Raw genomic sequence first — 26,235 nt, forward strand, 5'->3', positions numbered from 1 at the left:
TAAAATTGTCTGGGGTTTTGTTTTTTATCTTAATTTTTCACCATAAAAAATATATTTTTAATTATACCAGGTATCATTTTATGCATCTGTATTTTGCAACACATGAAGCTACATTTCTACATTGCTGGAAACATGGGACTTTTTCTTTATAAACAGTTGTTACCTTGACCAAGTCTACGAACTGCAAACTGTGAGGTAGCGCCGGATGTTAATACAGGGGTGTGGGTACATCAGAAAGAGAACTCTCTTCGTTCACATTGGTTTCCTTTACTTACTAAAATGTCATTAGTGATCAGATGAAACCATCGTAACATTTTCTTATTCGGCTGAAGTCATCAATAACTAGATAGTGACAAAGATTCTCTCCTTGACCAAACTCTAGCCAGGCTCCTCTGTGCCCTCTTCCCAACTAGGCCTCACCCTTGGTCTACAAAGCCTAGAACGAACACTCACATAGTTTCAAAGCCACATCCCTTGGATGACCCTGGCCCCCACTAGAATACCTAAGAAAACTCAAGGCCGCCCAAAAATGTCCTGTTTGTTCCCGCCAACACCTGAGGACAGGGCCTCTGTCCCCCCTTCTCTGTGGGAGGGTTGGAGCCTGACTGGTACCTGCCAGCTGGACTCATCGCATTCACACTGACCACGCTGTGGTAATTTTTCACTTCTGACTCTACTGGGGCCCAGTTCACTCCCTTCCTAGCCCCTCAGTCTCCCTTTAAAGCACCCAGTCAACTCTGTACAAATCACACTGGACTCTCTTCCCTCCCGCAATAGCTCCTGCCAATTAAAATCTGCCCTGACCACTTTAACCAGTGTCTGGCTTTGATTATCTTTGTTGTCATGCTCCTGCTTTAGGCCGGGGACAGGTGTGAGCATCCTCAGGTTCTGGGAGGAAAGGAGACTAAGGGAGGAGAGAGAGCAGGCCCACACTCATAGGATCGAGGGGTGAAAATCTCACTTTAAATCTAGCACGCTTTCCTCCACCTGATATCTGGCAAGTACCCACACCCTGACAGATATGTCAGATCTCAGGACATCCAGCAAAAGTCACCCCTTCAAAGGGACACGTTTACTCAAGATTTATATGAAGAATTTTTCTATTCACGCATCTCTTAGCTTCAAATGAAACAGATACAGTGATGAGAAAATGAAATAGATACAGTGATGAGAAAAACATGCTGATATTTTCAATATGCACGCCCCAATTAACATTAAAACATGGGGAACATCTATTTTGTATTGGCTTATCCTTATAGCTGCTTTTTTCTCTTTGACTTTCATGAAGCTAAATTTTCTGTTAGTGGGTACAAGCCATCTGCAGAGAAAAGCTATTTGTTTCCACCCTATAAATAAACCCTCCCCCATCAACAGGGGGCTGGTAGCAGATCAAAAGCCTTTCCCAGTAATCTGCAGGGAGAGTAATCATCCCGAAGTGGGTCTACGAAGGCTTGTGAAATGTTCAGTGTTCGGGGACTACACTCTTTTATTTCTCCATATATTCAATTCCTTAATATCTCTTGTTTTCAGTTTTGAATAATGGCTCCCACTTATTCCCAGCTTGCATCAAATTCTTTTATTTAAGAAAGTGCTTTCTAATGTAGAGTAAGAGATATATAAAGAGGTAATCTAAGAACGATAATATTCTAATGAAGGAGAGCGTGTTTGCTCTGCCAGTGACTACGGTGTCCCATCTGTCATTTAGGATGCTAGAAGGAGGTAGCTGATTTACCTGGGACAACTTCATTTGCATGTGGGCAAAGACGTGGAGGAAGCCGACCACTGCATCCCAGAGCCGGCTGTGGGCCAGGCTCTGCTGGTTCCCAGTGCAGGGGCCCTGCAGGAGACAAACCAACAGCATCATTCCTGAACCGTCACTGCCAAATCAACCTCACAGTAATAGGCACTCACTTAACATAGTTTATCGCCAACATGTCATCCGAAAAGATGGAACCCCAAATGAAAGACACACAGTGATGTAATGGTATAGTACCCTTAGGAGATAACCATTTTCATCTATGAAATGTTTAATATAATAAATCCTGAAAACAATTTTTCAACAGATTTTCATGTTCTGTTTCTGTGTGAATAATAAAACACGGACACAAAAGAATGATGAAGGATTTCGTTTTTGTCTGCCTTTATTTTCTCCTATTTAGAGGAGAAGGATAAGATCCAATTGTTTTGGCTATTAAGTCAAATCAATCAGCACCTACTATCTTGTGAGAAAAGAATCTGGGATTCTGCTTAAAATGAGACAGCAATACTTTCTATTGCTAAATAGTAACCAGGATAAAGCATTCATCAGAGAGAAAAAGTCCTCTTAATGCTTTCTTAGTTATACAAGTGTTTTACCAATCATACAACCCCTGAGATTTTAAAAGATTACGAATTAGTCATTAACTTTATGAACCCAAGATCGGAGGCAATCAGAACCTAACTTTGCCCTCTAAGCTTGCACTTCAGAAGTGATCTTTATATGGCACTAGAGACTGTGTGTTGTAGCAGGTAGAATGTTTCCATGGAGACAATTTCTATTTTTACTTTCTGAGGAAAAATTATACAATCTCTAAGTTTTGCAAACAGACACCCATCAACCAGGAAAATAAATAACAGGTATCTTATTTCAAAAGAAAAACCACACAGACAACATAGCTCTTAACTTCCAATTCATTCATTCCTTTAGACAAGCGACTCACAATGAGTTTAAGTTAAAGAGAGATTTTTGAGATTTGACTCTAGAAACAGTGACCGGAAGAGACGACCGCAGTGAAGATACTGATGGGAGGCTGAAACGGACCTTTGTCCTGCATCAGCTTCTATCGAGGTCCTGAGAACAAAAGACAGTAAGTGCCAAGAGCCTCTATATTCCATAAGCAAGATGTGGACTCAGTACTCAAGGAAGGGGGACTAAGTAGGTCTTCCACCCTGAGGACATAAACGGGTGGAAGTTGAAAAGGAGAGACGTTGGAGAGAGCTCTCCTGGCAGGCACCTCCACCTCCATCCCTGCTGCAGTGGGAGTGGAGAGGGGCTGCTTCTCCAGCCCTTAACACCAAGGAGAGAGAAGGCAACAAGAGGACCCTCGGAGTCCCTGGCTTCTGTCTCCTGAAGTTGGAGTATAAGGTCTGGTATTAAAAAATGTAAAAAGTGCTTGCTTTGGCAGCACATACACTAAAAATGTGAAAGACAGAGAGTGACAAAAAAAAAAGTATTTTTACATGGGCTTCTCAGAATGGAGCTACTCTGTTCCAATATTGCCCGACAAGACCACCTGAAAGGGTTATGTGACTCCAAGGCAGACGGAGCCACCAGATGCAGAGTCTGTGGAATAATTCGAAACTGGGTGGGAAAAGAGGCATTGCCAGGCACTATGGGTAATAGGGTTGCAACAGGCCACCCCAGAGGGCAGATCCAGGGTGAAAGCCTGACTTACAGGTGCCCTGGAAGGAGACCTTCCCTCCCTGATTCTTCTCCCACCCCCCGTTCCCGCCCTGAGGAAGCCTGAAACTGACAGGATGGAAAGGAGGACAGAGGAACCCTGTGGGGAGAAAGGAGAGAAGCCCATATTTCACTCCGAGCCCTCAGCCCTCCATCCTCATCCCTGAGGCCTTTCCATCATGAAGGCAGGTTCCACGGTAAGGGGAGGTTTTAATGTGGATCAGAGTCAAGTGATTAAGCCACTGTACTGTCACTGAAATGAGAACATTCTGTGACGAAGTGACTGAAAGAATTGTAGTTATCTGAGAGTGGCCAGTGCACAAGATCCATTCAAAGATTGGCATAGAAATGGTCCACAAAGCAAGTCTGAAGAGACACTGGTGGGAAGGAATCAGGTTACTCAGCCCATCCAATGTAGCAGGCTGTCATAATTTTACAGCAAACTTTAGCCCTGTCTGGCTATTACAATGACTGGTTTCAAAGCAACAGATCTTCAGGATTTCCCTGTTGTTCAAGTACAGGCTGGTGGTGTGTTCCATGGTGGGAACACTGGTGGGGTGCAAGTGCAGGAGGCCATCAGGGGGACACTAGTATGCCATTCCAAGGAAAATAAATATGACTTTTCTTCAAGTCAGGAAGTATTTTCTTCATGTGGTATTTAAGTACTTAATTAAAAGTTAAAGTATTTTAAAGTCTAAGTCCTTCTGCAACCAAAACTTGACCAAGAGTTGTCTCTGCAACATGCAACAAAGTTGCAAACCCAAGGCCAAAGCCCCCACCTGTCCTCCTAAACCTGAAGCGCACAGAATGTCCTTCCCAGAACCTGCCCAACCTCAGGCCATGCACTGCTGAGAACAGCTCACTAATCTGAACAGAGCACCAGCCTTTCCCACCACCTCACACTCCTTTTTCTCGTGACCTGTGTGGTGCCACTGAACACCTTTGCAACCGGCAGAAGGCAGGTGGGCCTTCACCTCCCTCAGTCACGAGTCCTTTATCTACTCAAACAACCTGTAAATATGCCAGCTCTAAGGACACAATTTGTTATTTTTACGTAACTTTCCCCCCTCTAAGATGATGTGTAGTCGAAGGAAGCAAACTATATGTTCCTTCTTCCTATATAGCACATCTCAAACACAGCAGTCACGATTCTGTCCTTGGAGACAGAAGGTACAAAGGAAAGAGGACGGACTGGACTTCTAGGAAATAGCACTGCTTTGCTGGTTGGAAAAACCCCAGAATTTTACAACATCTTTTCAAAATCTGCAGGTTAAGACAAGTTTAGCCTATTAAGAATACAAAACAAATCAATGTTAAAAAAAAAGGTAGATTCTTTATAGTATTTGGAATTTTACCTATATTAGACATGATTATATTATATAATTATGTAATTACACACAGAGAGAAGGTTTTAAATACTCGTCTCTTTCTTAATGAAGTTCCTATGAAATGTCTCCCTCACTTCTACTGCAACGCTCTAAAGTGGGTGTCACGTCCTGCCCTTCCTGCCCCCGTTCCTTCCTCACACTCGCTGAGGGTTGATGTGGTGCCAGGCCCTGGAGATGCCAGAGCCAATACCACAGTTCATGCCTCCAAGAAGTGAGTGACATGTCAATCGACCAAATGATAAAGAAGCTCATTCCGAATAAATTCACACCTCAGCCTAATTTTTTTATTGTCATCTCTGGCTACGAATCTATGGCCAGGGTCAACTGGAACTGGGGACGATGGCAGGAGAATATTTTAAGCATATTGCATTTTTCCATGGAATTCTATGCTAACCAGTTGAGTCTTTCTTCAAATATCAGGAATGTTTAAAGATTTACCTGAATATACTCTGTGAGGGTGTTAAAGACTTGTTTTGCTACTTGAATTGCTTTGGAGAAATTCCTCTGTCCTTGTTCATCAATGACGTCTTTCCCAGAGTAATACCAATAGAAATCACTGATTGACTCCTGTGAAAGAGAGATGGAAGGATTAAGGCACATTCTGGAGCTATTACTGACCTGTCCAGTTTTGGACTCTGTAACAGGAAATCATTTTAAATAACAGATTTGGAAGCAAACAAAAATATCTGTGAAGTAAATACAATTCCCAGTGATTTTCCTAAATATGCAAGATGGTAACGTCCTCCTTAGATATAAATAATCAACTGGAGAGAAGGTAAGAAGCAGAAAACCTAGCTTTAAAAATGACTTTCTATCTCTGATGACCTTGAACTCCACAAACATAAGGATTCGTAAGATTAGTACATATTTATCCACTGAGTAGTTACATGTTCACCATGTGAGCAAAGATATTAGACAAATCATGGAACAGTATTTTTGGGGTTATAGACCTTCTACTTTTTTCTGGCCTCCTACTTTTGCAACAAAGCCTCTAACATTTCCTGGGTGAGAACTCTAGGATCCCTGGGCTTATGTAATGGCCCCTGAGGAATCTGGCTGGACTACGTATAAATACTGACAACTGTAAACAAATATCTAAATAAGATCAATCTTTCCAGACAGGATGTTTTCAACACTAACATTCTGAAGGAATTTTAGTCAGCGAAATGAATAATACAATTTATTATATTATTGTGTGTAAAGAACATTTGGGCTTTGAAACATGATTTTTTTTAAAAAATCACACAAAAAATCACAATCAATAGCGCTTCTTGATATATTTGCTTCAAAAATGACTTGTTTCCCCATTAAGCTTTAAGTAAAAAGGTGCTGTGCTTTTATATACTCAAAGATTAAGGGAAAAACTGAAAGTTTGTGAAATCTTTTAAAGTATGGCACCTGGCTTCTCTAAAAAATAAAATGAAGGCTAAAAGTTACATAGGATGCTCCTTAGATTCAGCTTTATTAACACGGAAAAGATTACTCCAGTATCAGAGAAATTTCTAACCGATCAAGTGTTAAGCTGAATTTTAAAATTCATTCAAATATGTTAGGATGGCTGAAAAGAACTGATCTGAGACTTAGATTTAAGTATATGGTAGGTAGTTTGAAAGCCTTTATTTCCCATTCCTGAGAATGTTTCAAATATCCTCCCCCCACCCCCATTAATCTAAGAACTGCAGAGGAGCAAAGCATACACATGCATTACAAAACGAAAATAAAATGTAAAATGCCATCAAGCTGAAACATTTTGGGTAAACAAAATCCCCAATTATAGAAAGAAAATAATGTGCAAAGAGGGGCTACGATCAGAGACAGACCACAGTGGCAGCCTCACCCCAAGATTTGATGGAAGACTGTGATCAAACACAAAACACCTCGAAAACTTTTGACACGTCATAAATCAAAACACATCAAAACATGTCAGCTTAACATATTCACCTGCCGCATTATTTCAACTGACCACCCCTTTTAATTGGTCACTAAGGTGTAAGGCAGCTGGTACCTGAACTCGCAGCAGGTAGTCAACAGTGGAGATGATGATGTTGACAGTTGTATTGTTGCCAGTCTGTGTTCTCAGATAATTCTGAAAATCTATGTAAGATCAAAAGATGTTATTACAGCTCCTTCAAAAGTTTCAGTGAGTTATTCGAATAACTCCAAAAGTAAATGATGTCTCCAGCAAAATCACTGTGGCTAAGAGTGTTGTTTTATCTGCTAGTTTTATGTGATATAATTTACATTTTCTATAAAAAGTGAGTGACCTCCACATAAACATATCCAGGTACATCCCACAACGTCATTCAGTTTTTGTCTCTTATAAGAGTTTGCTGACACCTGATTCCTGGCTCTTAGAGCTGTGGGCATGGGAATGACTGAAAGGATTTCCAACCATCAGGAGACAGGAATTCAATTATTTGTTCAGTAACCATGTGCTCCTCAGTACTGTGCTCAGTGCCGGGGAAGCAAAGAGAAAATTAAGGTCTAGTTCCTGCCTTTCTGGAGGCACTTGCCTGGTAGAGAGCTAGATACAGAAACAATGAGTGGAAACATGTTACACTCAGTACCATTAGGAAGTAGGTTCCCCAGTGAAAGAGAAGTGATACAAAGGAAATAAAGCTGTATATTTCTCTATAGCTACCCATCTCATCTGCATCTTTCTTTACCTATATAGCCTGTCTTCTCTAATGTAAGGACAATTGATAAGAATTAGTGAAATGCTTACAAAGGACTCTCAGGCAGCAATACAACACATAAAATGTCACAGGGCCAGTGCATATGGAGTGACGCTCAAGGGCTGTTTGCTGACCCCAGGGATGCAGCATCATTGGAATTAACAGGCTCCTGTCATTACTGACTTCAAAACACTTATTTCTCGGTACCGTCCTCCAGCCTCGGATCTCACAAACCTGAGTTGTGTCCCTCACAAAGCAGTTGCAGGAAGCGGAAGAGGTCACAGGTGAACTCATCATCCTGCAGAACTTTTTCTCCTGCAGAAAAGTCCAGAGATTACCAACCACCTCAGCGTGTCCCGCCCTCTGTCCCCACTTCCATCAAACTTGCATGTCAGTCTAGCATCATTCTAAACCAGAACCAGTCACAGATCATAACCACTCCTCTATCTGAAGCTCATAAGACCATGCGCTTGGCAGATAGATGCACGTTTTCTTTGTCAGAAAAGAACATTGAATCTTAAAACTCAGATTTCTGTCTGTTAAAAGTAGCAGCATGGGTTTGGCAACATTTTAGGAACAACCTGAAGATTTAAACTTTCTTCTTTCATCTCTCTCTTTTTTTTTTTTTTTTTGGTAAGATGGGTAAAGAAATGAGTTCCGCATCTCTTCTAAATGTTAGTTAAGTCGGCATACTCTGCATCATTAAACATTGATTATATTCGTGGGGCAAGAATGATATGGCAGAAAGGGCTCAAATATTTTACCTATATTTCAATTTAAATGTTTCTTGATCATGAGTTATCTTCAAAGCAAAAACACAAAGAAAGCAACAAACAAAAAAACACAGCACTACACAAATGCAAATAGATTTTAAAAGCACAGAGTGTCAGTGAAAAAATGTTCCACATAAGTGTATGTTCTGGAATATGAATTTGTTTAGAAAGGGAAATGACAAAAAAAATGTTGTTTGGCAAGTAAATGAATGTACTTATGTATTTCAAAAAATAATAACTTTTCAGATTGGAAATACTTTGGGTTAAGAAAAAAAACTATGTGGTGCTCATGTATTTAACTGAAGGTATGAATGAATATAATGACCGAGCTGATGGACTTACCAGTCTGCAGTCTGTGACTTTCAAAGGGACAGGCTTCATATAATGGGAGGGTTAGGAGGCAAAACCATTTTGAAAACTAATATAAACATTTTAAAAAGTACATAAAATCACTGTACTGGTCTCCCTGTTGGCCTGGAAGATAGGATATTTGGTGACCAAACGAAAATCACCATGTACACAAATCAGCCCTGTGGCAAGTTTAAATGCTCAATTTAAATACATTGTTTGGACTCTTCATGACATGGCTGATAAGCCCATTCCTCAATGTTTACATTCATGATAGGAGAGGAAAGAAAGGGGGAACCGTCTAGGCTAATAAACAAACTAAACTCTTCATCAATGATACTTCGTATCATTTCATGAGCTACGTTAATCAGAAGAGTCTTTAAATAGATATTTAAATCAAAATAGCTAGTTACATAAACTGACTGATTCTTTCCTTGTGAGCCCATTTAAAATGTTTTCCCCCCAGAAAATCGAATCAATAAACCATTTACATACTTTCAATGCTCATACATTCAATGTGAAATGAGTAACCCTTGATCGAAAGTATTCAGAAAAGGAAACATTGAAATAAATATTGCTCTGTCTACCTGTGGACCGAAAAATGCTCTGCACACTGATTTATGACAAGGTTTTAGCCATTGTTGGCACACGCAGTATTTTCTCAACTGCATACGCATAGAAATCACTTCACTTACATAAGGACCGGCGGGCTACACATCCCAGAACAATCGGGAAGCAGGGAAGAGGGCCAAGCCTCCATTCCCATCAGGTGAACCAGGTATCAAGTGGGTACTACTGCATAATGGACACATTTGCATCTGATTAAAATGCTGCCACTGCCCATGCTGCATGAAGAAGGGACAGCAACAGAGATGAATGGTGGCTTTATGTCTGAAGCTGTTACAAGAGCAACAGTCCATTTGGTGATGGATGCAAAAGAAATTCCACTGGAAGATGGAAACTAAGATTAACAACAAGGAATGAAACAGAGTAAAATGTAGTTGAAAGTGCTCTTTCATTCTTAAAACAGTATTTGCAATAGTTGCACGAGGGCCAAATGTAAATATTCTGAAGAGTATTCCTTTGCCTGTGTTTTTAATCACAAGGGACGTATGATTTCTAATACCGTAAGACAATGAGAGTTATTTCAATATTGTTGCTGATGATGAATTGGTTCTTTGTATCTTAGTTTTCTCATCTATAAAATAGGATAACGTGTACTGTCCACCCCACTGGCTCTTCATAATCTAGGTGACCATTTTTATAAATTGTGGAAAGGTTAGTTTTAGTAGCAGTGGCAATAACACTAAGTAAAGCTAGAAACAACATGCTTACGTAGTGATTAATATAGTTATTTGAACATATTTAGTACATGTGTTTATACTTTCAAAAAGCCATCTTAATTTTAATGGACCAAAATAGTCTCAAAAATATAAATTCTCACTTGGAAATAATATAAGGTAGACCTTATTTATTCAAGCTACTAGTAATAATTAATTCCTATTTTAGAAATCTAATAAAGTTAACACACTTTTAAAGGTCACTGTTCTATTCATAATCGCTTTACCAGATTAATAGAAAAGCACACAAGTATTTGCTTGAGTTCAATAAAAACAACTTTGTTTTTATTGATTACTTAGAATATCCATGGTCATGGCTCAAAGTGTGTGGCCTTATATCCAGTCAAATCTTGGTTTAATTGTTATTAATTATTACCGTATTTCCCTGAAAATAAGACCTAGCCGAACAATCAGCTCTAATGCATCTTTTGGAGCAAAAATTAATATAAGACCCAGACTTATTTTAATATAAGACCCAGTCTTATAAATATAAGACCGGTATAATATAATATAATATAATATAATATAATATAATATAATATAATATAATATAATATAATATAATATAATATAATATCGGGTCTTATAAAATAATATAATATAATATAATACCAGGTCTTATATTAATTTTTGCTCCAAAAGATACATTAGAGCTGATGCTCCAGCTAGGTCTTATTTTCAGGGAAACACGGTAATAATTAATATTAAAATGATCAATAATTTTAATACAATTAATGTAATAAGTAAAAAGACTACCTAGTGTGTGTGTATATATATGTATATATGTATATATGTATATACATATATATACACACACACACAATAGAATTAGTCTCAATAAACTTCAGAAGACTAAGATTCCCTTCTCATGTCAGTATCTCCAGTAAAGGAAAGCTAAAAGGCTGAGTAGCAAGAACCATCAGACGGGTTATATCAAAGAATTCCCTGTAAACATTAGTTAAATGGAAACAAGAGTACCCCACTGCCTTGGGGTAAATAATTCTGGTTATCTGATCTTCAGAGGACTTCAATATCTATTTTGTATAAAGGCAAAAGTGAAGGATTAAGGCAAACAATATTTTTAAACAGTGCAAAGTCAGGTGTTTGATTCTATATGGGTAGTTTTAATGTGATGGTTTAAATAAATGGCTTAAATGTGGCTGCTTAAATCATATCACAATTCAACTAACAAATAATAAAAAAAATGGATTCATGATGAACATTTAGTTAGACTATGGTATGCCAGGTATTGTGCTAAATATAGTTTCTCATCATTTCATTTCAGGTTTACAATAATCCTGTAAGTTAGGTGATATGAAACCCCTTGGGTGGTTCAGTAAAAAACTGAGAAATTGAGTAACTTGACTAATATGCCACAACTATCAAGGGGTAAAGGGTCTAAATCCAGTAAACTTGAATAAACACTCATTAAGTGTCTCCTGTATGCTAGGTACCTAGTGGGATAAAAAGACAGTCTAAGGGGAGAGACAGGCAATGACATAATTTCAAAATTATATGGTCTTTCTGAATTCACTATGCCATAGTTTCTAAACTTCACAAAGGTCTCCTCGGTAATCGATCTGATGTTTGGCTAACAATCTTTGACTACACGCACTAGGTATATGTTATTTCAACGGTGAACTCCTACTTGCTTTCATCAATTCTAGAGCCCAAAGAAAACATTTTCTAGAGGTGTGGCTTTGGGAAAGTCAATTTTCTGAGCCTCTGTTTCATCATTTTATATGGGGGTTAATAATATCTGACTTCCTGAGTTCAGAGGGCTGTTGGGAGAATCCAATTGGTTCAAACAAGTACAACTGCTTTGAAATACGCAAAGCACAATAGGAATAGATGTGACGCTTCAATGGTGTGAAGTCCTAAATTCAAAAATCTAGATTTCCAAAATAGAGAATTTCAGTGGGTTGTGAATATGATAATCTATAAATTCCATTAAGTGCAGATATTTAAATTAAGATAATAACCTGACACCAGTGCATAAAAAGAATCCCTATTTGAAACCTCAAGACAATGAAAATGACCACTATATGAAATAATTGAGGTATGTCCTATGGATAACAGGATTAAAGTACCTCTTAGCTGTAGGGGGAAAAAAATCCCTTCACTTTCAAATGTGATTGGCAGATTCTTTCTCCTATAACCTCCTGGTATTGTCCGTCAGCTCTCATTATGCTAACTGAATTCCTGATTGTCCTTCATCCATTCCACCCATCAAGGTCCAAACTGACTTCCTGGCCCTAAGACGGTAACAGTCATCCTACACAGTTGTCAGCAATGCAATGATAATACTCCCCTGATACACAGATTTCTTCCATGGTAATTATGAAAAGTATACTTCAAGAATTCCCTGCAATCTGTCATTAAGCATAGTCTCAGAGCTCCCCAACGGCCCTAAAGGAAATCAAACTGGTCACTCTCTTTGGAGGACCAATGTCTGGTTAGCATATGAGCTTCACTGAGAAATGAGAAATCTGTGGGCTGCAATGTTCATGGATTCTACTGGAAGCATTTTTCAACACTAGATGTTAGGAATTTAATTCCATGTGGATCTCACAGAACACACAGTATCACTTATGTGTTTCTTATGTAATGGCTCTCCAGGGCCTCAGGAAGAAAGTGCAAATTCCTCAGCAGGACACAGAAGACCCCTCAGGCCTCCCACAAATCATCTTCCCACCCTCTTGTCGTTCACTTCACTTCAGCCACACTAGGTATGTCACTATTCTGACATTGGCTTGTCCCTTAAACTCTACGTACACCGTTCCCTTCTAGGGGAAGGCCTTTCTTTGCCTCCCTGATCTGAACAGATAAACTTCTACTTCAAGTCATAGGTTACTTGTATGGTGGTACCTCCCCAGGCCACTGGCCGCTACATACTTCATCGCAAACCTATAGAGTGCTGTTGTGAAGTTATTTGTTTCCACGTCTGTCTACACAACAGTGAGCTCCCCAGGAATGCCACTGCCTGGGACGGGGTCTAGCACATTATAGCCCCTGAAATTCAGATGAGTACTTCAAAGTTTAAAAATTGTACAAGGATGTTGAGGAAACATTTAGTGCCATGAACCGACAGCACGGGCTTTCCTTGAAGAGAAAGTCTAGCCACGGGAATGGCAGGTGTGTGGTCAGAACACAGGTGTTAGCACTGAACTGCACTTGCTTTGAAAATCCCAGGCTGGGAGAGAGCTAATAAATAAGCTCCGAAAAGACTACCAAAAAACTAGGCGAGACAATTATCCTACTGATTGCTTTAATTATCCTACTGATTAATTGAAAAATTAATCCTTTTTGCTTCAACTCCACATACACTTGATGCGGTGGCACTACAACCTACAAGAACCTCAATGCAATACATTATCAGATACGATAGAAATTAAGGAAGGTTAATTGATAGTTAATGTTTTATATAAATTTTTTAAAAAATCAAAGAATTTCCGAGGAATTTTTGATCAGATCCGCTTCAAGGTTTCATCTTGCTTAGGAAGTCTAGGACCACCATAAAACGATCAAAAAATACAATGCAGTATCTCCTACTACATTCTGAGAAGAAAACAAGGAAAACTGCACTTTCAAGCTCATAATGATTTAGTAAGGAGTCTAAATGGTGCTGAGGAGAAACATAAAAACTCAAAGATGGAATGAAATTTTAAATATCCACATAGGTTGACGGCTTTGAGCATCATTTATATGTTAAAAGAAAACACATGTGACTAAAAATATACAGAGACTGAGCACATTACAAATCTACCAGACACACGTGTTGAAGATCCATTCTTTTAGATGAATCTGGGGATTGCTGCATAAATCATATAAATGTCTAGTCGCCGTGCTGTACACTGGAAACTAAAATAAAATAATTCTGAATGTCAACTGCAACTAAAAAAAATTAAAAACAAAATAACACAAAATACAAGTGGGAGGTCCAGGTTTTTATACAAATAGGGGAAATTTAGTTAAGGAGGCATAGGAATACGGGCCAACTAACATGATAATAACAGCAGTAGAAAAAGGAGTATAAATGATTAGTCTGAAATCTTTATATACAAACCTTAAAGAAACACATATTTCCTAATGGTATCTCAGTACCAGATTCGAAATACCATAGAAAATTTCAAAGTGATTTTAAAACTTCAATAACAAATGCAAAAACTGGCAACAGATTGCGTCTTTAAAGGAAGCGATGAACAAAAGGTAAAAGGACAAAAATTACTACCTAAGCCAAGAGGCTGGGCACAGAATCAGCCCCTGAAGAATATTAACAGATGGGGGAGAAGGACGTGGCTCATGGAGTTGGTAAACGAAACAGTGGGAGGCAGGATGCCTGCACATCAGTCTTGGCCCTGCCACTTCCCTGTGTGACCTCGGACAAGCCATGTAATCTTCCTGCACCTCAGTCTCCTCATCAGTACAATGGGACAATACCTCATTGGAGGGTTGTGGGTATCAAAACGTTCATGTGTTTAAGTTATACATTTTCCAGGGCTATACAACTTACGGTCACTTTATCATCACCAGGACGAGATTTAGCCTAATAAACAGAGTGGTCAGGCTGGAGAAGATTTACATCTGTCAGATTACATTCTCAGTGCTGAGCTCACCCTGCCGGAGCCTCAAACTCAGAAGCAAGGACGTCATGAACAGTTTAGATTTTTCAGCCTTTTCTGTGCATTCCGAGAGGAAGGACTGACTTTCCTTCTCCTAGGAGGGTAAAAACTTTTCTTAACTTCCGTAGAATCTTAAAACAGAAGAATGGCCATGTAACACAAGTTTTTAAAATATGCCAAAAGATAGAGAGCCAGTATAGGTGTTTTTTTAATCTGGGAAATAGTTACCATTCATAGAGCTAATGAATTGCCATTGCATGTTCTCTTAGTAGGTCTCTATTGAAGGCAACGGTGTATTCAGAAAGCACAATTTAATCTTTAAAGTGCTTTGACATACTAGTTGCTACTCAAAAATCTCAGATCTTCTTCATTTCCACTGTATATCAGGTCTTTTAGAAACTATTTGAAGTACCAATGCCATCACTGTTATCATATGAGTTTGAAGAGTAAATATTTGCTATAGCTTCTATTGTTCTTCGAATTCAGTCTCAAGAATGAAAATTGGTTGTTATGTTAACAAGGTTTTAATGTGTGATTTTTATTCCCAAAGGAATAGAGAAAAACTGAAGCTCTCTGAATGTTGGAAGGGAAATGACAATGCCCACTGGATAAGAGGGTGGTCCGCACAAGCCTGCCCAGGACCCTTACTCAGTTCCCATGCTCCAGTGCTTGTAGCCATAAAGCCACGATACAGTACGTCCAAGACACAAACGCCACAGGGTGATGCCGCACATATCCAAGATCCATCCATTTTCACAACAATAGCAAACACTGGGTCTACCAGAAATTTGTTTTTAAATGAAAGAAACAGAAAAAAACAAATCGAAGGACATAATTTAAATGTGTGTTGCCCCATCATATCCAATATGCTAATAACTGCATAGCCTCATAGGAAAAAAAAAAAAAAAGGAAGGCTTAGTATATAAACTCAAAAAATAACAAAAAGGATGCATAATAATGGACATGATATAGTCTACTTGTGAAAATGGTCTAAAAGAGGAAAAACGCACAGGAACTATCACTATCAAGACTATACACAAAACTCACAAGAAATCAAGGAACAAATAAATAAAAGGCAACTCATTTTTAATAATTACCACGCTCATGAGTGATGACTGAGGAAGGAAGGACAGAGTACATTTTACCGTAGTCAAAAGAAAAGGAATGGGGAAGAAGAAAAGTTGAGATTTTGTTTTTGTTTTGCTGTTTGTAAGGAAACATAATAGTAAACGTATTAATTAGTTTGAGCAATTATTTCTGTGTGTGTGTGTGTGTGTGTGTGTGTGTGTAGAAAGAATAAAGAAATCAAACCAATCTCACATGGAGAGAGGTAACTAACTGTCACATCACAATGGTGACCCTCACTCAGTATTTCTGATTTGGAGTCACAAATGTTATTGCAATCCATGTCTGGTTGACAACGGATAGGAGACCTGGTAAATTAGACCTGGATGGGAGCTGATACGAACAGAGACAAAGAATGAATCATTAAATTGTATTCAGAGCCTCTGGAACATTAGGTAATGACTGCTGGGAAAAAATGAAACAGATTTCTAATTCTAAGACAGGTAAATCAGACTTTGAACAGATAATTCATTTATTTTTAGACACTTTACAGCTAGAAAATGCCCCAAACTTCAGTAGAGGCAGGCAGGTAATGTTCCTGAGACATGTGGTGGCTCTGAGTTCTCCAGATGGGACCCTCAGGACAGGTAGTGTCACTGTTGACACAAAACAAAGATATCTGCCTCAACCCTCATTTCCAGAAAACCTAGGTGAGTTCAGAGTGCTGTTGGTGATTTTTCCTGAAGGTAGTTAACACAATTAAGTAACAGTATGACTAATATTTGGTGACTGAACCTATACAATCAACAGACAAGATGAAAAGAAAAATCACATAGGAGCTATATATTAATAGTAGCACAGTGTTAAAATATGTGTGAATGACAATCTCTAAAATACATCAAGAAGTATGCAACTATTTTTTTCCTATTTTAAGAACAAAAATGTACAGATATAATGAGAGAGATTAGTTAATTCTAAATTATTTCAGAAAGGCTAGCAGAGTACAAATCTCAGATGGGAAAAATTTATTTTTGGAACGACATTAGTTTTTATAGAAGACCCAATGGTCCAAAACTAGTATACTGATTAACTAAACCAGAACAAACAAACAAAAACAGATAAATACATAGGGCCTTACTAAAACTAAATTAATTTAAAAATCAAGCACAAAAGAATAAAAAACAAGTTGAAACAAAAATATTGAAGATATTTTTCTTAAATACTAAAATGAATGTGCAGCAACATTTATTTCTACTTTAAATACATTGTGTACTAATTTTTCTAGTTTATATACACGCCTATCTAGAGAGAGAAAAACTCAGGTTATGTGAGTCGTTATTTTGTGCCCATTTAAATTATGTGATCAGAGTTCTTCAAACACAAACATTACTCTTTAATGTCTTTCATCAAACAATTTGGACTTGCAAAGACATTTAGATACATGAGACAGAAGGATAACTGCTAAAAGGGAGGAGACAGTGGCAATAGTGGTGGTTTGAATGATCTGACAGCATTGCTATCCTAAGGAGAGAGAAAAATCTGAAAGCCTGACTGCTAAACCAACATTCTCTAATTTGGTTCATCCATGTGCTTTCTCATTTTATAGATAATTCTCTAATAAGGCATCTTTATCTACCACCCAACTAGGGGAAAGGCCAGGACAGCAGGTCAGACAAAAAGGAGGCAATGGCCACCATGAAAGGTTGGGTTTGGGTATGACCTGCATGAATGTCCAATCACAAACGTTTAAATGAGTCACATAAGCATTATGTCCATTTACAAATAACCTTGTATCTATCTCTCTGTATTGAAAAGATAATTGATAACTGACTCAACTCAGGAAAGAAGGGGGGACAGGTGACGCTTTTACTTCAAGTAATCAATACCTGATCCTTCCTCTGTCACCATTCCAAGTCCTTCAGCTTTGTTTTGTCGCTCAAAGGCATTTAGGTCGAGGACACTACAATGACAGGGTGAGACACATTCAGAGAACACATAGAAAATTTTCCTCCTTCAGGAGAGCAAATGTTTGAAAAATGTATAACTTGAAACATGAAGCAAATGGTTACATAATGGAAACAGGCCCTGCCACGTTACGAGCAGCAGCAAGATTCGTCTCTCCCGAGGGCCTGTGCTGAAAGGACCCACGTGAAAGTCAAAACATAAGGATTAATAGGCTTCAACTTTGGGAGTACATCGCAAAGTTAGCAGACATACTCAAATGGAATCCTAATAACCTTGTTCTTCCAGTTGGAATAGCTTATTTCATTAAGTGTGGGTCAGGTTTCTTACTCAAATGCTGTCTGAATGATTTTAAATACTGTAAAAAATAAAAAGCAATTATTGTAAATTAGTTGGTTAAGGATCATTTACTTAGGAAAAATGAGAAACAGTCTACAAGGTCCCAAATAAAACTAAATAGAATTTTCTTGTTTCTCTTTGAAAAATCAGACATTACTCATTTTCAGGTATGCAGAACACACATTAATTCTGCAAGGTCTCCATTGACGCACTGGGAAGACCATTTTAATACATTATTAACATCAAGTAAGTTAGTAATTAAAACATTACTAAAGCTAATAACAAGAGAGAAAATAAGGCACTACCTATTGTCCCACTTTAAAGTGTATAATCATTAATAATTATAATCATTAAATTATAATGATTAAATTATAAGATTCATTATCATCATTCAAAGTTCTTCTATGTATAATTATTGTCCATAATGAAAAACACTTTGAGCGATGCCACCGCTGAACAGAAGTGACACAGGAGGTGCATTCTCACCTGCAGGACTGCATCAGGCCCGCCAGGCTCTGAAAGAAGCCCACGTCCTTCTTCTCCTTGAGGTAGTCGAGCATTTTCTACAGGAAATACAGAAACCACACGGCCACTGAACAAAACTCTTGTTCCTTTGGTTAAATAAGTAAAGAAACAACAAAAACATGCTGTCTATTCTGGAATAAAGATAAAATACTAGTACATATAGATATTATTGATGTCATCTTTTCTATGGAATAGTGACAAGCATGTCAAAGCGAGATAGTGGCACGTGTCTACATGGTTTGGAACAAGTGCTCTGCTTTACACAAACAGCGGAAGCATCATAAATCTCAGGGGGGAGAATTCTCAGTTCTCTTCTCATCACTAAGCATTTGGAAGTTCAGGTACTTCCACATATAGTGGGAGAAGGTCCACCTGGATGCTAGTCACAGATCACCATACAAAAGTGAGTTTCTTAAATAGTACTACAATCCAAGAGTTGTGACTACCACGTGCTAATGTTACAGACAGAAGTTCAGTTTCCGTTACCATAGTCTCTAAACCAAGGAATGGTAGGAGTCGTTTGACTATTAAATTTCTCCTCTGTTCTCAGAATGATGTCAGATTCTGTGGTCAAATTTTGGTTAAACACAAATGTAAAAAAAAAAAAAAAAATGAAACAAAAAGAAACACTGTTAGCTTACTGCTACATACCAAAATGGAACTGGAATAGCAATATCATAAAATGCATAAATTGTGCTGGAAGTTTCAAATAAGAAGTACATACAAGATGATAAGGTGATAGTAGGCGCACCAAAGTTTCTAAGAAAATAAATGGACTGTTCTCCAAATCTTGAGTAGAAGAAAATAATTCCTATTATCAGCGCTAACAGGGTCCAGCTAGGCAGTGACAATTTTGGTCTTAATCTTTTTTCAGAAATCAGACTCAAAGGCCATATGAAGCTAAATATATAAAAGCTGCATACACATATACACAATACAATGTGTATATGTGTATATACACAGAGGGTGCCAAAAACATGTATATACATTTTAAGAAAGGAAAAAGCTGTATTAAAATTGTAATACTCAATATATACCGATAACAAAAGACGGATACACACAAGTCATGTGTATACATTTTCTGGCATCCCCGGTGTATATATACACATACACACACACATACACACACACACACACATACACACAAATGCATACACCTACCCATGCATGTATACGCACATACACACAAATTTGTACACACAGAGATACATTAAACACACAGCCATTTTTGGCAGTTGTGATAACTTACTGGTCTAATCAAATGGGAAGCACTTATTAAATCCTTGGTCTTTTAAAACAAAGGAATATGGCCTAAGAGGATCAAAGGGAAGTGGTGAAACATGTAACTGAAAGTTTAGAGAAAAAAGAAAAGACCTATGTAGGCGACAAGCACACATATCATTACATGGTCTCTCCAGGCTACTTTTGGCTCGAAGGATTTCTGAACATATGTACCATACGATTAAGGTCTTTTTGAAATAAAATGTAAGGGAATAGAAAATTATTTTTTGACAAACATTGTGGAGAGACTAGGCATGTTTTGTGTTTTTCCTTTTTTTAACATCATGTAGTCATTTACTATGGAAATTTGAAAAAGGACATCTGTAAATTGGATGGGGAAGAAAGACATCTTTATTTTCACTAACTTCTAACTGAAACTTAGCATTCCTTTCAACTATTCACCTAAGCAACAACACAAGTAGGATGTAACAGTCACTATGATTTTGTCACCAATAGAAACTTCAGGTATTTTCAGATCACGTTACAATTATTGCAACTATTTTAAAATATTTAGACTAACCATTCCTTCTCAACAATTATTAGACCGAGGAATAGATCTTTTATTTAATGAGTTCTTAAAAAACTCCTATTACTTTATCGAAACCTGTTTTATAATATTCTCATAACCACATGTCAATATATTTGCTTTGTGCAGTATAATGCTACTTTGTGCAGTAACGTTACCCGGGAGGAGTCCAGAGGCCTCATTAAACTGCCGAAAAATCTGAAAACATTTATCTGTAAAGATATATGTGCTCCAGTGTTCACTGCAGCATTATTTACAGTGGCCAAGACATGGAAACAACCAAAGTGTCCTTTGATATGTGATTGGTTAAAGAAAATGTTGTATATATACATAATGGAATACTACTCTGCTATAGGAAAAGATGAAATACTTCCATTTGCGACAACATGGATGGATCTTGAGATTATTATGCTAAGCGAAATAACTCAGACAGAAAAAGTTGAGAACCATATTACTTCACTCATATGTGGGATATAAAAATGAAAGCAACAAAGGAACAAGACAAAAAATAAAGAAACATAAACTCATAGACACAGACAACAGTTTAGTGGTTACCAAAGAGTAAGGGGGAGGGTAGATGGTAGAAGAGGGTAAAGGGGGTCCAATATATGGTGATGGAAGGAGAACTGACTCTTTGTGGTGAATACAATGCAATATATAGATGATGTCTTATAGAACAGTACACTTGAAACCTATGTAGTTTTGTGGACCATTGTCACCCCAATAAATTTTAATTAAAAAGAAAAAGCTAAGAACCCTGGTTTAGATTATGTCTATGTTCTCTTCCATTCCTAAAACACAATGATTATATTTATAGAAAAATAGTACACAATTTGAGGAAAATGTACAGATGAGTGTTTCAGCTTTCCAGGTTGTACTGAACCTAGTCCAAACTTCATCAGCCCAAAGCAACCTTCAGATTTTCTCTGCTTTGCTTTTCTTAGACTCAGAGATCTCAGGAGCATGTTTATGTCTTTGTTCCACTGCAGTGATTCTGAGGTTGCACCAACTGGGTATCAGACATTCTAAGGTTTACATTAGCCTTCCTTTCCATCGATCAAGGTAGTCCTTTACCTGCCTCGTAAAAACTTACCCAAGAAAGAATGGCTATTAGTTCCATGTTCGTAAACTGTTCTTTCTCATACAGAAGCCAAAAATATAAAAATAAGAGGTAGATTTTAGCTTTACAATAACACAATCTGCTACTTAAATTATGTTTTGTTGCTGTTTTTCAATTAGCATATGATTTTTTTCTGAGTTTAGGACTACACTGTAGGTCATGTGAATAGTGTCCCAGAGGTGTGCAACCCATAACTGGTGGCAGTCTGTTTCTGACAGTTTTCTTTTAAGTCACTCTAATAGTCTTATTTTAACAAACTCACAGACTTTGGCCTTCTGGACAGGGCATCCTTTGTCAAAACTGGTTGAAGTTACTAAAATCCCAGGCCAGATCATGTCTCACTTTTGAACAGAACATAGTTCAATATTTGGTTGGGAAATGATTCTTCTCCTGTCTTGGGAGACTGGAAAGAATTATAACTAAAATAATTCCTAACAGCGCATTCTGCCCCCATGATACCTAGGGGCAGGCTTCATACCAAACACACAACCTGAGAATCACTTTATAGGAGCTCTAACATGACAAGACATGTTACCCGATTAGGCACTCGGTAAGAATATTTTTCACTATGAGACAAGCCAGCTGCTTGACAGGGACTTAGTCACGTGAAATGCAACATTGCAAGCGAGGACATCACATGGCAGGACTTCCGACTCAAGAGAGTGAGTGCCCATGTGGGATGTTTGGTGTACTACCTAGAAGATATTTGGAGGCTGGGAAAAGATGATCATAAAATAAAGACATATTTTACACAGAAAATGAAAACTTGTCTAACTAATAGTGCTTTTAGGATGACTAAAGTAGTTCAACAGGAGGGCTGTACAGTCCATTGTTTGAAGAGTGAGCGGCTTCAAGACGTTACCTGTTGTACTGTGGAGTTCCCACCATTTAAGATAGCAATTCCAAGTTTCAACGTAGCAGCTACCATTGGTCCAGTTTCACCTTGAAAATATAAAAAAATAGTGTTCCTTACATCATTTCACCTGCTGCATTAACCTATTCTACCTCAAAACATGCACTTTCAAATTATCATTAACCCTTACAAATTCGTATAGTGGTGGAGGGGGACATACTGACTTATATGCCAAAAAAATATATGAAAAGAGTAAGAATGCATATTTTGCCATCAATGTTTTTAGCAAATTCTGCCAGAAATTGAAACTATATGAGGACATAGAAAAAAAAGAAATAGGAAGAAATAATTGATTTTGAACTAGTGAAGCCTAAAATATTAAAATGCAAAGCTAACCATGTGCATTAAAATAATATTTTTATTTTAGGATGACTTTATTAAGATGACTAGTCGCAATTTTAAGTTATCCAGATAATAATGACAAAATTTTAAATCCAACTAGTTGACTATCATTTGGTATGTTATATTTAATTGAATGTTATTCAACTGTACTTATGTTAGAAATAGGAATAATCTCCATATTTGGAAGAGAAGTGCTTAATAACAGAGTGTACCACCATTACTTTTCCATTCCATTACAAATTACAGTAAAAATGTTTTCAAAAAGAAAATATGACAAATGTAAGAAAAATCATCCAGAAATGGCTGGCTACTAAAAGATATACTACTACTTTAATTGTAAAGAAGGATTCACTGTAAAAGTCTACACATTTAAATCAAGGGTCTGCAAACTGTGGCCTGAGGGCCAAGTCCAGCTCATCCCCAGTTTTTGTAAATAAAGTTTTATTGGAACACAACCACACCGTTTGCTTACATACTGTTTCCAGCTGCTTTCATGTTGCTGTAACAAACACCACACAGCCACAAAGTTGAAAATATTTACTATCTGGCCTTTTACAGGAAACATTTGTCCACCCCCTAATTTATATGATTTTGCTAGAGTTGTGTCACAACAGCATTTTCAGAACTTCATGAACAGATATAAAATAAGTCTTTTAATAAGACTCTGCAAAAATGAGTCAAGGTTGGACTCAGTAAATGAGAGCTCCCATTTGTTAATTTACCTGACTGAGTCATGAACCAGAACTTCCAGGGAATAAACAAGTCAGTAAAATTGAACTAAGGGAGTTCATGGAGCGGAAAGAGGAAGTCTAAGAACGTCACTCCCGAGGTGACCTGGACTCACCTTTGCTGGCACTGATGGTCTGCAGCACCATCTCAGCAGCTCCACGGTCGTGCAGCCGGGCTTGTTGGTACAGAAGCTTTTGCTTCTCCATTTCTTTTTCCTGAACACAAACCCCAACCATTTATGTTGTGGCGATCAGTAAGCGAGTAGCTTTCTATAAACCATATTTTTAGTCATCTCTTCATGTATGGGCTCTATGTCAACATTATGGACCATTTCAACACCAACGATGTTATTATACAGACGTTAACATAGTCAACTCTTGGTTTTGTTTCAACTGGTTGATCAGGATGGATTTTCTCAATTTTAATGATTTGATTAGTCCAAAGCCTGTATCATAGTTTTGAAGTCTGTACTTCATCATTGAAACTTGCACTTTCTCAATCATACATTTGGGCATAAGTTTGCCACATTTTAAATAATCTCCCGTGTCATGGCCATAACTTGATACTGCTCAGCAAATGGCTCGAGTTGAAGTTATCACTGAATGACAGAAAAACGTTAACTGAGACGTGTTGGAGTTTAAGCAAAATTGAAAGCTGATATGGATAAAAAAAGTAGGCTTCAACTAAGTAGCGGACTTATGATATACAGATCTCCCCAGTGTTCCCCAGAGGATAAAAGAAGCAATGTGCCTTTATATTTTGTATTCTCTGGCGGTAACAAACAATACTGCATGATGCTGCTGGAGCAATGGCTGGAGTTGGTTCTTTCCCACTCAAACTACCACTGAAAACATAAAGAAGAAAATAAAAAGAAAATATAAAGGCACAGCAAGTTCAAGACTGATAGGATCATTCACTTGAGCTATCCAGTTCGCTGGAGAATTGAGACGGAACTAAGCAGTATAAGTTGCAGAATGAGAGTTGCATAGAGCCCTATGACAGCGAGTCCATCAAATGGCGTGGTAGAGAAGCTTAGTCAATGGGACATGAAACAGTCAATTAGTATCATGTCCATAAACACAACGGCCAAAACAGATATGACCTCAGAGCAGGAAGAGCTGCAGCAGAAGTAGCCAGAGTGACAGCTTTGCCGCCATAAACTTTCCATCCAAAGTACGGAAAATAGACACTGGAAGATGGAAGAGGTTTAAAAAATGAAGGCTTGCTAGTTACGGAATATGAAAAATAAAGTGAACTAAAAGGAGGGGGGAAAAGAAATGGGCTCAAACAAATGAAAAAAAGAAACCTTTAAACCAAAAGCAACCGACACAGACATTTATGCTGTTACCAGAGAGTTCTCGCCGATGCTGGCAAAATGGTTTCTTAAATCTTTGATATTATCGTGCTGCGAAAACAAAATCGATCAGGGTTTTTTTTTTCACACTATAGTTAGCGTTCCTGTGGTTAAGTTTTTTATTTTTTTCTTAAATTATGTGACAGGCCTAAATGGAAGCAGAGAAAAGAAAAGAAAAAGGCAGCTTTGCTTTGTAGGTAGCCATGCTGACATCTAAAAGGTTTGCCTTCATGTTTAAACCTCTTCCTGTGAAGTCAAAAACAGAACGAAAACAAAAACACACAGACACACAAAACCATATTGTCATTACAACACAGTTTCAGAAAAACTGAAAGAGAACCCTTCACCTGCTTTTCAGGTGTTGTTGAAAATCGGTGAGCAACATTTGATTCTTCCTTTTAGACCCAACAATCTTTTACTGTCCTCCTATTGCCAGGGCTATTTTTTTGGAATTTTGCTTGCCAGCTTTACCAACTCCTTTTGTGAGAGAGTTTTTCAATAAGACGGTGATAAGAAATTATTGGGTTAGGTACTGCCCTATCGTTTTCATCAACGACAGAGGCAAGTGAGTTAGAAAGACCAGTTCTTCCGTTGACCCAATAGAACATAAAGATAGTAATCAGGACACCCAAAGAAGATCGAAGATGGCAGCACGCCACATATTTTTGAAGAAAAACAAAAACAAAAACAACAGTAACCTTTGCCATTTGTGTTCCAAAAGTAGGTAGGCCGGCTCAAAGATCTGCCAGAAAAACTTGTACAATACATTCTAAGGTTCCAGTATCCTTTTCAGTAACTTACGTCACATAGGACGAATGGTGGTCCAGAGGATCAAAACATAGACAGGAGTCATATTATCTTCTTCAGAAAATAAACTCCCTAGTTTTATATGAAAATAAACTCCCTGGGCAAAGATCACTCTCATTTTCCTTACAGAGCCTCTAAGTTTCCATAACAATAAGTATTTCAGGGTCAGGGGTGATGAGGATAGTCGTTTGAAAACAGTATTGACCTAAAAATGATATAATGATGGAGAGGCAGGAAGTACTTCGTAAGGAGGGGTCAGGTGGACCTCTCCAAATTCCCTCTGTGGTGGATTGTGGCTTGGGGGGTCTCTTCAGGAGATCTTCAATATCATTCTTTCTGGTGCTTTACCCTGGACAACTGCTTCTCGGTATGTAATTTAATCTCATCACTGGAAATTCTATCACAACATTAAAAAAAAAAAAAAGAACCTTGGCAACTAAACCAGTTTTCAGACAATAAAATGATGGATTAGGTGGAAAGAAAAAGACTTCCATTTCAAATTTACTGCAGATTCGCTTTTTTAAGCAAATTGGAGACCGATCTCTTAAAACGATTTTACTCAGGGAAATCACACCTTCAAAGGACCTTTTGACAGGTGGGGTTCCTCACCCCACCCCACCCTAGATTCTGCCTAGCACTGCCAAAGGGTCTTAAATAAACATTATGCCTTCAACCTGCAGCTTAGTC

General features: G+C 37.9%; 1 protein-coding gene across 5 annotated transcripts in view; it reads right to left on the reverse strand.

Annotated features, from left to right (window-relative positions):
* RYR2 (ryanodine receptor 2) overlaps positions 1–26,235 on the reverse strand; it is a 572,172-nt gene that overhangs the window by 37,278 nt on the left and 508,659 nt on the right. For 3 of the 5 annotated variants that reach the window (XM_033099500.1, XM_033099501.1, XM_033099498.1), the window contains 9 exons: positions 23,503–23,602; positions 22,266–22,345; positions 18,438–18,514; positions 17,537–17,610; positions 15,683–15,700; positions 7,737–7,817; positions 6,833–6,921; positions 5,266–5,394; positions 1,733–1,837 (listed from right to left, as the gene is read on the reverse strand). In XM_033099500.1, coding sequence (XP_032955391.1) covers positions 1,733–1,837; positions 5,266–5,394; positions 6,833–6,921; positions 7,737–7,817; positions 15,683–15,700; positions 17,537–17,610; positions 18,438–18,514; positions 22,266–22,345; positions 23,503–23,602 — 753 coding nt within the window. The remainder of the gene's footprint in view (positions 1–1,732; positions 1,838–5,265; positions 5,395–6,832; positions 6,922–7,736; positions 7,818–15,682; positions 15,701–17,536; positions 17,611–18,437; positions 18,515–22,265; positions 22,346–23,502; positions 23,603–26,235) is intronic. The other 2 variants (XM_033099502.1, XM_033099499.1) reach the window with 1 other exon arrangement.

The sequence above is a fragment of the Rhinolophus ferrumequinum genome, chromosome 27 (genome assembly GCF_004115265.2).
Source record: "Rhinolophus ferrumequinum isolate MPI-CBG mRhiFer1 chromosome 27, mRhiFer1_v1.p, whole genome shotgun sequence".
NCBI classification, from domain to species: Eukaryota; Metazoa; Chordata; class Mammalia; order Chiroptera; family Rhinolophidae; genus Rhinolophus; species Rhinolophus ferrumequinum.